The 12,395-nt window shown below is 42.2% G+C and overlaps 1 protein-coding gene across 1 annotated transcript in view; it reads left to right on the plus strand.

Annotated features, from left to right (window-relative positions):
• LOC308302621 (transient receptor potential cation channel subfamily M member 4-like) overlaps positions 1 to 12,395 on the plus strand; it is a gene marked incomplete at both ends in the record, with an annotated part of 110,370 nt that overhangs the window by 25,504 nt on the left and 72,471 nt on the right. Inside the window, 4 exons of the mRNA XM_080746877.1 lie at positions 296 to 452; positions 1,212 to 1,397; positions 5,799 to 5,967; positions 8,134 to 8,276. Of these exons, the coding sequence (XP_080603003.1) occupies positions 296 to 452; positions 1,212 to 1,397; positions 5,799 to 5,967; positions 8,134 to 8,276 (655 nt within the window). The remainder of the gene's footprint in view (positions 1 to 295; positions 453 to 1,211; positions 1,398 to 5,798; positions 5,968 to 8,133; positions 8,277 to 12,395) is intronic.

The following is a 12,395-nucleotide window of genomic DNA, read 5'->3' on the forward strand; positions in this document are numbered from 1 at the left end:
CACGTTGTGATGAGCTTGTAGATCGGCTGTTTTTAAACATCTGTAAGATAAAATAGAGTTTATGTGTTTAAACTGTTCTTAATTCTGCTGGGGTCCCCTGGGGGTCCCCAACGTGTCATGTTGTGGTGAGCTTGTAGATCGGCTGTTTTTAAACATCTGAAAGATAAAATAGAGTTTAAAACTTTACTCATTTTGCTAGGGACCCCCTGGTCCCCCCTGGAGGACCCCCGGGGGTCCCCAGACCCCACTTTGAGAAGCAGTGGTGTATTGATGTGTTGTCCTGTTGTGTCATCAGGGATGGACAGTGTCAGTGTGGACGTCCCAGAGACAGACATCCAACAGACATCAAGACAGCTGAGGACACTGAGTGGACCACTGAGCTGCACTCCTCTGAACAGCAAACTGATGCTTATGGATGGTTGAAGTTTGAGGGAGAGGGAATGCTCAGAGGTGTAAGTGTGTGACTGACAATGTGATCAATGTTCTCTGTGCTTCATGATACGCTGTCTTCCATCATCTGTTTAACATCATTCAGTCAAGAGGAGGTTGTTATCACTTTAAGGTCCCTGAGGATGATTTCATTCAATCATCCCAATACATAACACACACACACATACGGCATACGCACACGTACACACAACTGCACACATGCACATGTAACCGTGCACGCATAACCGCACACACACACACATGTAACCAAACACACGCACACGCACACACGCAACCGTGCACACGGAACCGCGCATACGTAACCCCACACACACACACACACACACACACACACACACACACACGGGGGGGGGGGGGGCAACCTTTATCTAACAGCACCGTTTATGACAACAGACAGACAGCTGTACCCCCCCCCCCCCCCCCCCACACACACACACACACACACATACACTCACGTTCGCGCACATGCACACGTACACACACATGCACATGTAACCGCACACACACACACACACACACACACACACACAAACACACACACACACACACACACACACACACACACACACACACACACACACACGTAACCGCACACACACGTAACCGCACACACACAAACTCCAACTTTAGAACAGACATTAAGGGTAGAAGTGAGTGTGTAATATAAGCCCCGCCCCTCTTGATATGAGAGTTGAGAGTGTATTTATGTTGATCATGTCCATCACTGTCATCTTCTGATTGGTCTCTTTGATCACCTGTAGTTCCTGCGTCTGTCATCACTCACTGAACCCTCCCATGTCTACGACCTGATGACTAGGAGTGTTAGAGATGATGGGTGGGGTATGAAGACACCCCCCTTGGTGGTGTCTGTGGTGGGAGGAGAAGGAAGGTCAGAGGTCAAACCCTGGGTCCAGGAGGTCATCAGAGAGGGACTGGTCAAAGCCTTGGTTAAAACAGGTGTGTGTGTGTGTGTGTGTGTGTGTGTGTGTGTGTGTGTGTGTGTGTGTGTGTGTGTGTGTGTGTGTGTGTGTGTGTGTGTGCGCAGTGCATGTGCTGTAACTTGCGTGTGTGTGCACGTGCATGCGTGTGTGTGTGTGTGTGTGACGTGTGTGTAAAAACCTGAACATGTATTTTCTGTTCATTAAAGAGCTCCTGTTACCGAACAAACACTCTATAGCAGGGGTCTTCAACAGGGGGTCCGGGACCCCTAGAGGGTCCTCAGAGTTACAACAGGGGGTCCTCCAAATCTTTGAGTGATAGAACGTTATTTTCTCCTTTTTTATTAACCACTTGAACCCCAGTGTCCATATTCTGAGAACTTTAGCCAAAAATAGCAGATCTACAAGCTCACAACGCCTCGCACTGCGAGGCGTTGTGAGCTTGTAGATCGGCTATTTTTGGCAAAGAGCTTTGATGTAGAGGGGAAAAAGAGCAGACAAAGTACAGAGTGAAAGGTCAAGTTTATTAAGTATTGACAGTTCAAGTGGTTAAATATCTGAAAACAAAAATTGGCATGAATCCAAAATACACGATGATCGTGCTGTCAAACGAAGATCAATGAACAGGTTGTGGGGGTCCCTGCTTCATCTCTCTCTCAACTAAGGGGTCCCTGGCCTGAAAGACCCCTGCTCTATAGCAATGATTACTGTCACAATATAGAGCTATTTAACACTGTTACTGAACAAACACTCTATAGCAATGATTACTGTCACAATATAGAGATATTTAACACTGTTACTGAACAAACACTCTATAGCAATGATTACTGTCACAATATAGATATATTTAACACTGTTACTGAACAAACACTCTATAGCAATGATTACTTTCACAATATAGAGCTATTTAACACTGTTACTGAACAAACACTCTATAGCAATGATTACTGTCACAATATAGATCTATTTAACACTGTTACTGAACAAACACTCTATAGCAATGATTACTTTCACAATATAGAGCTATTTAACACTGTTACTGAACAAACACTCTATAGCAATGATTACTGTCACAATATAGAGCTATTTAACACTGTTACTGAACAAACACTCTATAGCAATGATTACTGTCACAATATAGAGCTATTTAACACTGTTACTGAACACTCTATAGCAATGTTTACTGTCACAATATAGAGCTATTTAACACTGTTACTGAACAAACACTCTATAGCAATGATTACTGTCACAATATAGAGCTATTTAACACTGTTACTGAACAAACACTCTATTGCAATGATTACTGTCACAATATAGAGCTATTTAACACTGTTACTGAACAAACACTCTATAGCAATGATTACTGTCACAATATAGAGCTATTTAACACTGTTACTGAACACTCTATAGCAATGATTACTGTCACAATATAGAGCTATTTAACACTGTTACTGAACACTCTATAGCAATGATTACTGTCACAATATAGAGCTATTTAACACTGTTACTGAACAAACACTCTATAGCAATGATTACTGTCACAATATAGAGCTATTTAACACTGTTACTGAACAAACACTCTATAGCGATGATTACTGTCACAATATAGAGCTAACACTGTTACTGAACAAAACACTCTATAGCGATGATTACTGTCACAATATAGAGCTATTTAACACTGTTACTGAACAAACACTCTATAGCAATGATTACTGTCACAATATAGAGCTATTTAACACTGTTACTGAACACACACTCTATAGCAATGATTACTGTCACAATATAGAGCTGTTTAACACTGTTACTGAACAAACACTCTATAGCAATGATTACTGTCACAATATAGAGCTATTTAACACTGTTACTGAACAAACACTCTATAGCAATGATTACTGTCACAATATAGAGCTATTTAACACTGTTACTGAACACACACTCTATAGCAATGATTACTGTCACAATATCAGTGGTGTAAAGTAACTAAGTACATTTACTCAAGAACTTTACTTGAGTACGAATTCAAGGTACTTTCACTTTAATGGAGTATGTCCAATTTTCTATATTTTTACTCCACTACATCTCAGAGGATAATATTGTACTTTAACTCCACAACAATTATATGTAGATTTTAGAACACATACTGTACACACAGTAAACCACTTCAGCCCTATTTAAATGTTGGCTATTTGAAAGTAACCGATCTTTTACTCAAGTAATTTCTTTATACCAGACTTTTACTTGTAACTGAGTATTTCTCCATTGCAGTATTGATACTTTCATTTAAGTAAAAAGAGTACTGTTTGCACCACTGCACATTAACACTGTTTAACACTGTTACTGAACAAACTCTATAGCAATGATGTATCTCTCTCTCTGTCTGTCTCACACACACACACACACACACACACACACACACACACACACACACACACACACACACACACACACACACACACACACACACACACACACACACACACACACACACACACACACACACACACACACACACACACACAGCCACAGGAGGCTGGCCCTGGATCCTGACAGAAGGCTTTGATGAAGGCGTAGGGAGATGTGTAGGAGAGGCGGTGAGGGACAGCGAGGTCTGGGCGGTGGCGATCTCTCCCTGGGCCGTTTTATACAACAGAGAACATTTGGTCGACCCTGAGGTATTGACACACAAACACTGTTTACACATTCCTCCATCTGATTAATCATCTTCATAGAATGATCATTCTTGCTACAGAACTCTACTATATGTACATCACATTATTAACTGTACTGTACCATACTGTACTCTACTACTGTAATTATGACAAATATAAATAACATAATTATTTATATTTGTCATAATTACAGTAGTAGAGCTGTGGCTGTATGTATAAATATGTGTATATTTGTATATACGGTGTATGTATACATTACTATTTATCTAACTTCCAGATATGTGTTCCTGTTTTTGCTGTTTTTTTCTTCTTTTTTTTTACTGCTTTCTTTGCATTTTTGACATAAAACAAATGTAACAAGGGTTGGCAAAATAAGCCATGGGCTTCAGCCTAACCCTTTCTGGTCAAAATGAAATGAATATAAATGAAATGAAATAATATTGTAAATCAAAGTGAAAATTACCAAATAACACTATTACTACTACTACTGTATGTACTGATATTAAATGTCCTGTTTATTATGTTACTGCGACTCTCTAATAATAATAAATACTGAGATTACAATGTGATATCATTGTTTTTGATAGGGGTGGGCAATATAATCGATATGGCAATACATCGCGATAGTTTATTTGACAATACTGTATCGATACTTGAGGCCGTAGTATCGCGATACTTTGAGGAAAATAAAATCTGTTCCCATGCATAGGAACCAATGGTAGAAGTCTGGTCCTGACACTCTGCTGCCTCTAGATCAGGGGTTCCCAAACTGTTTTGTCTCAGGACACCCCATAAATATTTTTTTTTATCCGAGGCACCCCTGCATTATAATTTTCACTCCCAGCACCTTATATTTATAGCATATTGTTGTTGTCTGGTGGAAACCTTGTATGTCCAAAACCGTTTGTTTTGTATTTGTCATAAAATATACGAAACTAGTGAAAACAGCAGATCTACAAGCACACATCTATAAAATATACTAAACTAGTGAAAACAGCAGATCTACAAGCACACAACGCCTCGCATACAAGGTTTCTGCCCGACAGTGACGATATTTTAGTGATTATTTTGCAAGGAAAACATTAAGATAATAGCCATTATGGTTAGAACTGACTGAAAATAACGTTGTACTTCAAGTTTAAAATGATACTAAGTATTTTTTCAAGTGTCCAAATAAATCCCAAATATTATCAAATGATCTCGCGGCACCCGTGGACTGCCGTCGCGGCACCCCAGGGTGCCCCGTCACCCACTTTGAAAACCCCTGCCCTAGATGTCGCTGTCCTATAGTAGCTACTTCCCCTTCCCATGGTTCAGTGAGTGAGGTCTCTCGAGAAAATGGCTCTGAACGAGAAAAACAACAACATTAGAGCAGCGTCTTCAGCTTTTAAAGCTGATATATCGCAATAGTATCGCATCGCAAAGATTCGCAATATATCGTGATACTATTGCATCGTGACCCAAGTATCATGATACGTTTTGCATTGCGAGATTCTTGCCAATATCCACCCCTAGATTTTGACAATGTGAAATTTTAGTTTAGTAAATATTGACCCCTTTTTGAATTAAATATACTCACAACTTCCTGTGTAGGATCCATATGGAGTCATATGCCCCCCCCCCTGCCCCCCCATCTTAGACTGACCAGAAACACCTGGACAACAACAGTACTACTAGTAATGTCTACTATTACATAACTACATACATTAATAGATGTAATTCCTGTTTTCTTCCATCTCAGGACAGATATGTTCAGTACTCTGTTGAGAACAGAACCAGTGCCTCCTGTTGTCTGGAGAAGAACCATTGGCACTTCCTGCTGGTGGATGATGGGAGAGAAGGTCACAGAGGAGGAGAGAAGAACTTCTGGGTCAAGTTCGAGGAACACATTGCCACACGACACATCAAGGGTAAGAGATGGTGGACGTTGATGATTTGTTTGTTAGTGGAATTAATGCCCGTATCAAAAGGTGACTTAGAAGTAGTAAAATAGCAGAAACTACAATAGTTTATCTGTAGTTGTTTTTGTGTTGAACTTCTGCTAGACAACAGCTATTGATTGTTTTTCCATCTACTGTATGACTTTGGGACTGAGTTACCAGGGCCCAAAGTGGAGGGGCCTTAATTATTTTATACTTTAGCTATTGAAAAATAGCAGATATACAAGCTGACAGCACGGCACCGAGTGCCGCGCTGCAAGCTTGTAGATCTGCTAGTTTTTTTTTTAAAGTCGTGAAAATGTGAGCAAATCTTTGAATATATACTGTATGTTTTGTTTTAGTTTTTTTCACCAAACAATTGCTTCTGGGGGGGTCCCTGGAACTAAATATTTAGAGATGGGGGTCCGTGGCCAAATACATATAATTTTGGCAGTCCTTCGCATGAAAAGGTTTGAGCACCACTGACATAGAAACATAGAAGGATTTTAAATATTCAAAGATTTGCACAAATGTTCAAGATTTAAAAAAAATAGCAGATCTACAAGCTCACAGCGCGGCACTCGGTACCGCGCTGTGAGCTTGTATATCTGCTATTTTTCAATAGTTAAAGCACAGAATAATGCATAATAATGCGTTCCCAGTCTAAATGGGTTAAACCCCCTCCCTTAAGAAGAACGTTCATGGGGGGCCCGCAGTGGCCGACCCGTTGACCACGGTCAAGATTTCAGACTCAATTGGCGGTCGGCGGGGCGGGCGGGTTATCGCCTGCTCTTATTTGCCTTTTATTCTTAATAAGAGTAGGCCTATAAGAAGAATGTAACGGTTTGAATACACTTGAATTGAGCATGAGCGAACGAGTTTTAAAATGCGCCAGAGAGGAGGTTTCTCCTCCGCTCCTTGGTGCGAGGACCGTCCCAATACCGGTCCTGTTGGGGCTGCGAACCACATTTGCCAACATTTGCGCCTCGCAGACACTCGATTTTTTGCAAAAGATTTGCTTCTAGGGGTGTCCCTGGAACTAAATATTTTGAGATGGGGGTCCATGGCCAAATACATAATTTTAGCAGTCCTTCGCATGAAAAGGTTTGAGCACCACTGACATAGAAACAGGTTTGTTCAAAAATGTTAAGATTTTAAATATTCAAAGACTTGCACAAAATGTTCAAGATTTTTCAAAAATAGCCGATCTCCAAGCTCACAGCGTGGCACTCGGTACCGCGCTGTGAGCTTGTAGATCTGCTATTTTTCAATAGTTAAAGCACAAAATAATGCGTAATAATGCGTTCCCAGTCTAAATGGGTTAAACCCCCTCCCCCTATGAAGGGGGAGGGGGGGGGGGGGGGGGGGGGGGGGGGGGGGGCAGAATCTGGTGTGACACCCCTGGGCATGATATTTCAAAATAAAGGTTTTTCCATCCCGGGTCCGTTACAATTTTACGGCATTTTCTTTTCTTACAGACAGCAGCAGCATTACCGTTCCTGTCCTCTGCATGCTCATATCAGGAGAGTTATCCATGCTGGAGGTACAATCACTGCTTCTTAATACTATGATATCATTCATCCAATATCATTTACATTACAATGATTGTATACAGTATGACTTATGAGCCAGGAGGAGACTTATAAGAGTAATATTAGTTTTTATCTTTGTCATAGCTGCTTATTTATTATCATCATAGCTACTGGTATTTAGCAAGGTATTTAACAACTCCAGCTTGTCTGTGTCCTATTCTATATCTATATAACACTGACAACAGATGAACCAATAACCAGAAATTACTTCTCATTTATTTATACATTGGAAGAATGTAAACAAATAAGAACCAGGCTGCAATAGGCAATGTTGACATTATTTGTATTTATACCTACCTACGCTCTGTCTGTTTGTCTGTCTGTCTGTCTGTCTGTCTGTCTGTCTGTCTGTCTGTCTGTCTGTCTGTCTCTCTCACACAGACATGACATGAATATATTTTTGTTATAATATGAGCGGAATTGGAAAGATATGGTTTTAATAAAGCTTTTACAATAAAATCTCTCTCTCTCTCTCTCTCTCTCTCTCTCTCTCTCTCTCTCTCATATCTTCATCAGAGGTTGGATCTGTCTCTGAAGAGCGCCACACCCTGGTTGGTGCTGGCAGGTTCAGGAGGTGTGGCTGACCTCTTGAGTGACATCTTGGAGAACCAATCACCTGCCTCTGCTGCTGCTGATGTTGTTAGAGTGACAGAACTGGTCCAGAAACACTTCCCTTCTGAAGCCCTGACAGATCAACTTGTTGAACAGGTAAGAGCAGTGATGAGGCTGAACCTGTAGCCAATCAGGGAGATTATTATTGGAAATCCACTTGGGAGAGCAGAGCCTGGTGGCTTGTCATGTGAAGCGGTAATCTGAATATTTAGTTGTCATTGACATTGATGATGAAGATACAAGGGGAAATAAAAATAAAAGGAAGATAATTGCAGGAAATTACCAAGGAGAGAACGTTGTTATTGGGATGGTAGCAGATAAACACATTGATGGCGTCTTCAGAGATCCACATGCTGTGGGGGGATGGTCAGAATAGTCAGAATAGTGACCAGATGGATAAAGCTCTGGACATTCATGGGTTTGGAGAGTGTCCAGTGAAGGCTTTTCAACGTAACTCAAAGCAGGAAGTTATATGTGGTGTACATTTCACATCACGTTGACGACTTGACGTGTATGCAGAACGGCCCACGTCCCGCAAAGCATTGTGGGAAATGGATTAGTTTTTTAAGAGACTTTGAAGATGCACTTGTTATGCAGAACGCAAATGCATCTACTGTGGGAACGCGGCCTCGGTGCGACAGGGAGTTTATTCCACAGTTTGAGGGCCAGGAGGGTGAACTGTCTAGGATGAGTGGATTTTTGACCAGCATCCCTGTGTTGGCTGATCTGAGTGAACGGGTGGGGTTGTAGGGGTTGATCAGGTTTTGGAGGTATGGAGGAGCCATACCTTTGGCTGCTTTGAAGGTCAGCATCAGTGTTTTGTATTCTATAAGGGCTGCAACCGCCAACCGGGAGCCAGTGGAGGGAGCGGAGAAGAAGGGAGACATGTGATAATTTTGTCTGGTTGAAGACCAGTCGTGCCGCGTTATTTTGGATCAGTCGGAGAGGCTTAAGTGCACATGCTGGGAGACCAGTGAGGAGAGAGTTACAATAGTCAAGTTTTGATATGACAGATGTCTGGATGAGGAGCTGGGCTAACTCCTGGGTGAGGAAAGGTCTGATTCTACGGATGTTAAAGAGAGTGAACCTACAGGACCGGGTGACTGATGCAATGTGTGCCCTGAATGATAGCTGGCTGTCCAGGACCACACCAAGGTTTCTAGCAGCAGGAACCGAAGTCACCAATGCATTATGTATGGAAATAGAGAGATCTTGTATGGGGAGCTCTGTCTTGTTTGGGTTCAGCTTGAGGTGGTGGTCTGAGTGAATGGATCGGGCCGGCGAGCGGTGGCTGGGTGCAGCCTGTGTGCATCCGTGCGCGCTTAGTGGTTTACTGGTGTCACTTAAAAATCGTCTTTCATTTTCCCCATAGACTTTTACAAAAATATTTAAACAATTATGTCAAGCCTAGAACCAAGCCATCCAGGATTGCAGTGAATCATGACTATACAACCTTTGATCCTATATGAAAACATATTTTAATATTTCATTATTTGAAATACTACATTTAATAAACACCCTTTGTTTAGCGATTTTCAAAATGTTCTTTTCATAGAAAGAAAGGTTGTATGGTCATGATTCACTGCCATCCTGGATGGCTTGGTTCGAGGCTTAACATAATTGTTATGAATATTTTTGTAAAAGTCTATGGGGAAAATGAATGATGATTTTTAAGTGACACCAGTAGACCACTTCCGCTGCGATGCTCTATGTCCAGATTTGTGACAAACATGACAGGTGGAATTTTTAGCAAGGCAGCCTTCATCTTTACTACGTTGTTTTTTGACACATTTCTTTTCATTTCCCCACGTCTTTTGGCCCACTCTGTGGTTTAGACCAGGGGTCTTCAACGTTTTCAGGCCAGGGACCCCCAAACTGATGGGGAGATGGAGTTGGATGGAGCAGTGACCTCGTGGGTCACTGCTCCATCCAACATGCATGTACAAATGGCCGTACCACTGCCATTTATAAACATACCTTATTAACTGAGAACCAATGTCAATACTATCAATCTATCACTAACAATCTGTCAATTGCACAATAATCATGTTTACAAGCTATTGAAAATTGACAGAATCATGTTTTTTTTTCTCTAACAATTTTGGGGCCCCCTGCAGTATCCCCGCGGACCCCCTAGCGGTCACGGACCCCCTGTTGAAGACCCCTGTGGTTTAGACTATAGGGACTTGTAGCTAGGGTTGGGGACGGTAACCGCCGTATCGCGGTATACCGCGGCCTACCGCGGTGTCAGGGTCCTTACCGTGGTAAAAAAAGACAAAATAGAGTCATTTGTTATTGAGAACGAGCGAGTTTTAAAACGGGGGAGAAACGAGGACCGCATGCACTCCATGCCGCTCTGCTTTGGGCCGCCTACCACATGTTTGGAAGCTCAGGCTTTTACGTCAGATTCGGAGACACAGACCTGCACTGCACTGGGCAGCAGCCTCGTAGTCTGCTATTGGAGCAGCGTTAACTTTCTCTATAATCCACACGACACAAGTATGTTTATACATACATTGTGGCAGTTTCTTTTTCATTCATACGGGCGGAGCGCGAGCCCCTAGGACTAAAACCGAAAATTAAACTAGCTTTTACTTTTTCCACCACGTCGCTGACTCCAATTGCAGGAGCGCGTTGTGCCCCGTCGGCGATTTTACTACCTTTTCTGTCAAGTCTTGTAACTAAAACCTGTCTATATGCTTACATCACCACTCAATCAATGCGATTTGAGACGTGAGTTTACAGAATCAGTATAACTCGGGCAGTCGGACTGTTGAGCGGCGAATTTTGGGAAGATGATAGCAATAGTTTGGCTTATCGCCGAACCTTAATTAAAAGATACGGGGATGCGGTAATTACCGCTATACCGTCGGTAATGGGAAGACGATAACCGCGATAACAAAATGTCCATACCGCCCCAAGCCTGCTTGTAGCTCTGCTTAGTGACTTCATGCACTGCCTCTCCCTGCATGTTGACGTGCGTAGCAATCTCTTCAGCCTCTTCGTCTGTACAGTCTGAGATAATGTCAAATCTTGCATCAATTGCAGCTTACATGAGACTTCTTTGTCCAGCATCCCAACGACAATCCGGTCCTGGATATTCTCTCCTCGGATCGCGCCAAAGTCACATTGTTCACTGTTCAGACAGGTCATATAAAGCCCTTATGAAGCTCTCTGCTTTCTCCCCTGGCTTCTGAACACGCTGGTGAAAACAACATTAGCGTGGGAAGTTGGGGTGCTGGGGGACGCTCCCCTTTCCCCAGGAGCCGACTGCTCGTCGGCTCTTTCGTGCAGGCGTCCGCGGTCGCCCGAGTCTCGTCTTTCTTTGCCTTCACATTGAAGCGTTGTGTGTGAATCTCCTCCTCATTACGTCTCCCAAGTAAAGCCTGACTATACTTTGTTGGGCGGCTGTGGCTCAGGAACAACATAAAGTCAAAGTGTATAGAGCAGCGGTCTTCAACAGGAGGTCCGGGACCCCTAGGGGGTCCTCAGAGCTACAACAGGGGGTCCTCCAAATCTTTGTGTGATTTTTTATATTAACCACTTGAACCCTGGCGTCCATATTCTGATATCTTTAGCCAAAAATAGCCAATCTACAAGCTCACAAGGCGTGAGCTTGCAGATCGGCTATTTTCAGCTAAAGAGATTTGGTGTAGAGGGGAAAAAGAGCAGACAAAGTACAGAATGAAAGGTAAAGTTTATTAAGTATTGATGTGGTTAAATATCTGAAAACACAAATTGACATGAATCAATTTGTGTTTGTGACATGAAAAAAAATACACAGATTATTATGCTATCAAATGATGAAACTATATGGTATCTATGGGTTGTGGGGGTCCCTGCTTCATCTCTTTCTTGACTAAGGGGTCCTTGGCCTGAAAAGGTTGAAGACCCCTGGTATAGAGGGTATCTGCACATTTCTAGTGACAATTTAAGGACTTTTTAATATAAACCTCTAAAATGACAAATTAAATATTGGCCAAATTGTCAAATAGTGTGTGTGTGTGTGTGTGTGTGTGTGTGTGTGTGTGTGTGTGTGTGTGTGTGTGTGTGTGTGTGTGTGTGTGTGTGTGTGTGTGTGTGTGTGTGTGTGTGTGTGTGTGTGTGTGTGTGTGTGTGTGTGTGTCTGGCCACTGCACCTGTAAACAGAACTAAACACATTTTAAATGTATTTTTTTTTTATAGTTATTAAAATCACTTTCAGGAAAAATGCTG

This window comes from Nannobrachium achirus (genome assembly GCF_963921795.1).
Source record: "Nannobrachium achirus genome assembly, chromosome: 18".
NCBI classification, from domain to species: domain Eukaryota; kingdom Metazoa; phylum Chordata; class Actinopteri; order Myctophiformes; family Myctophidae; genus Nannobrachium; species Nannobrachium achirus.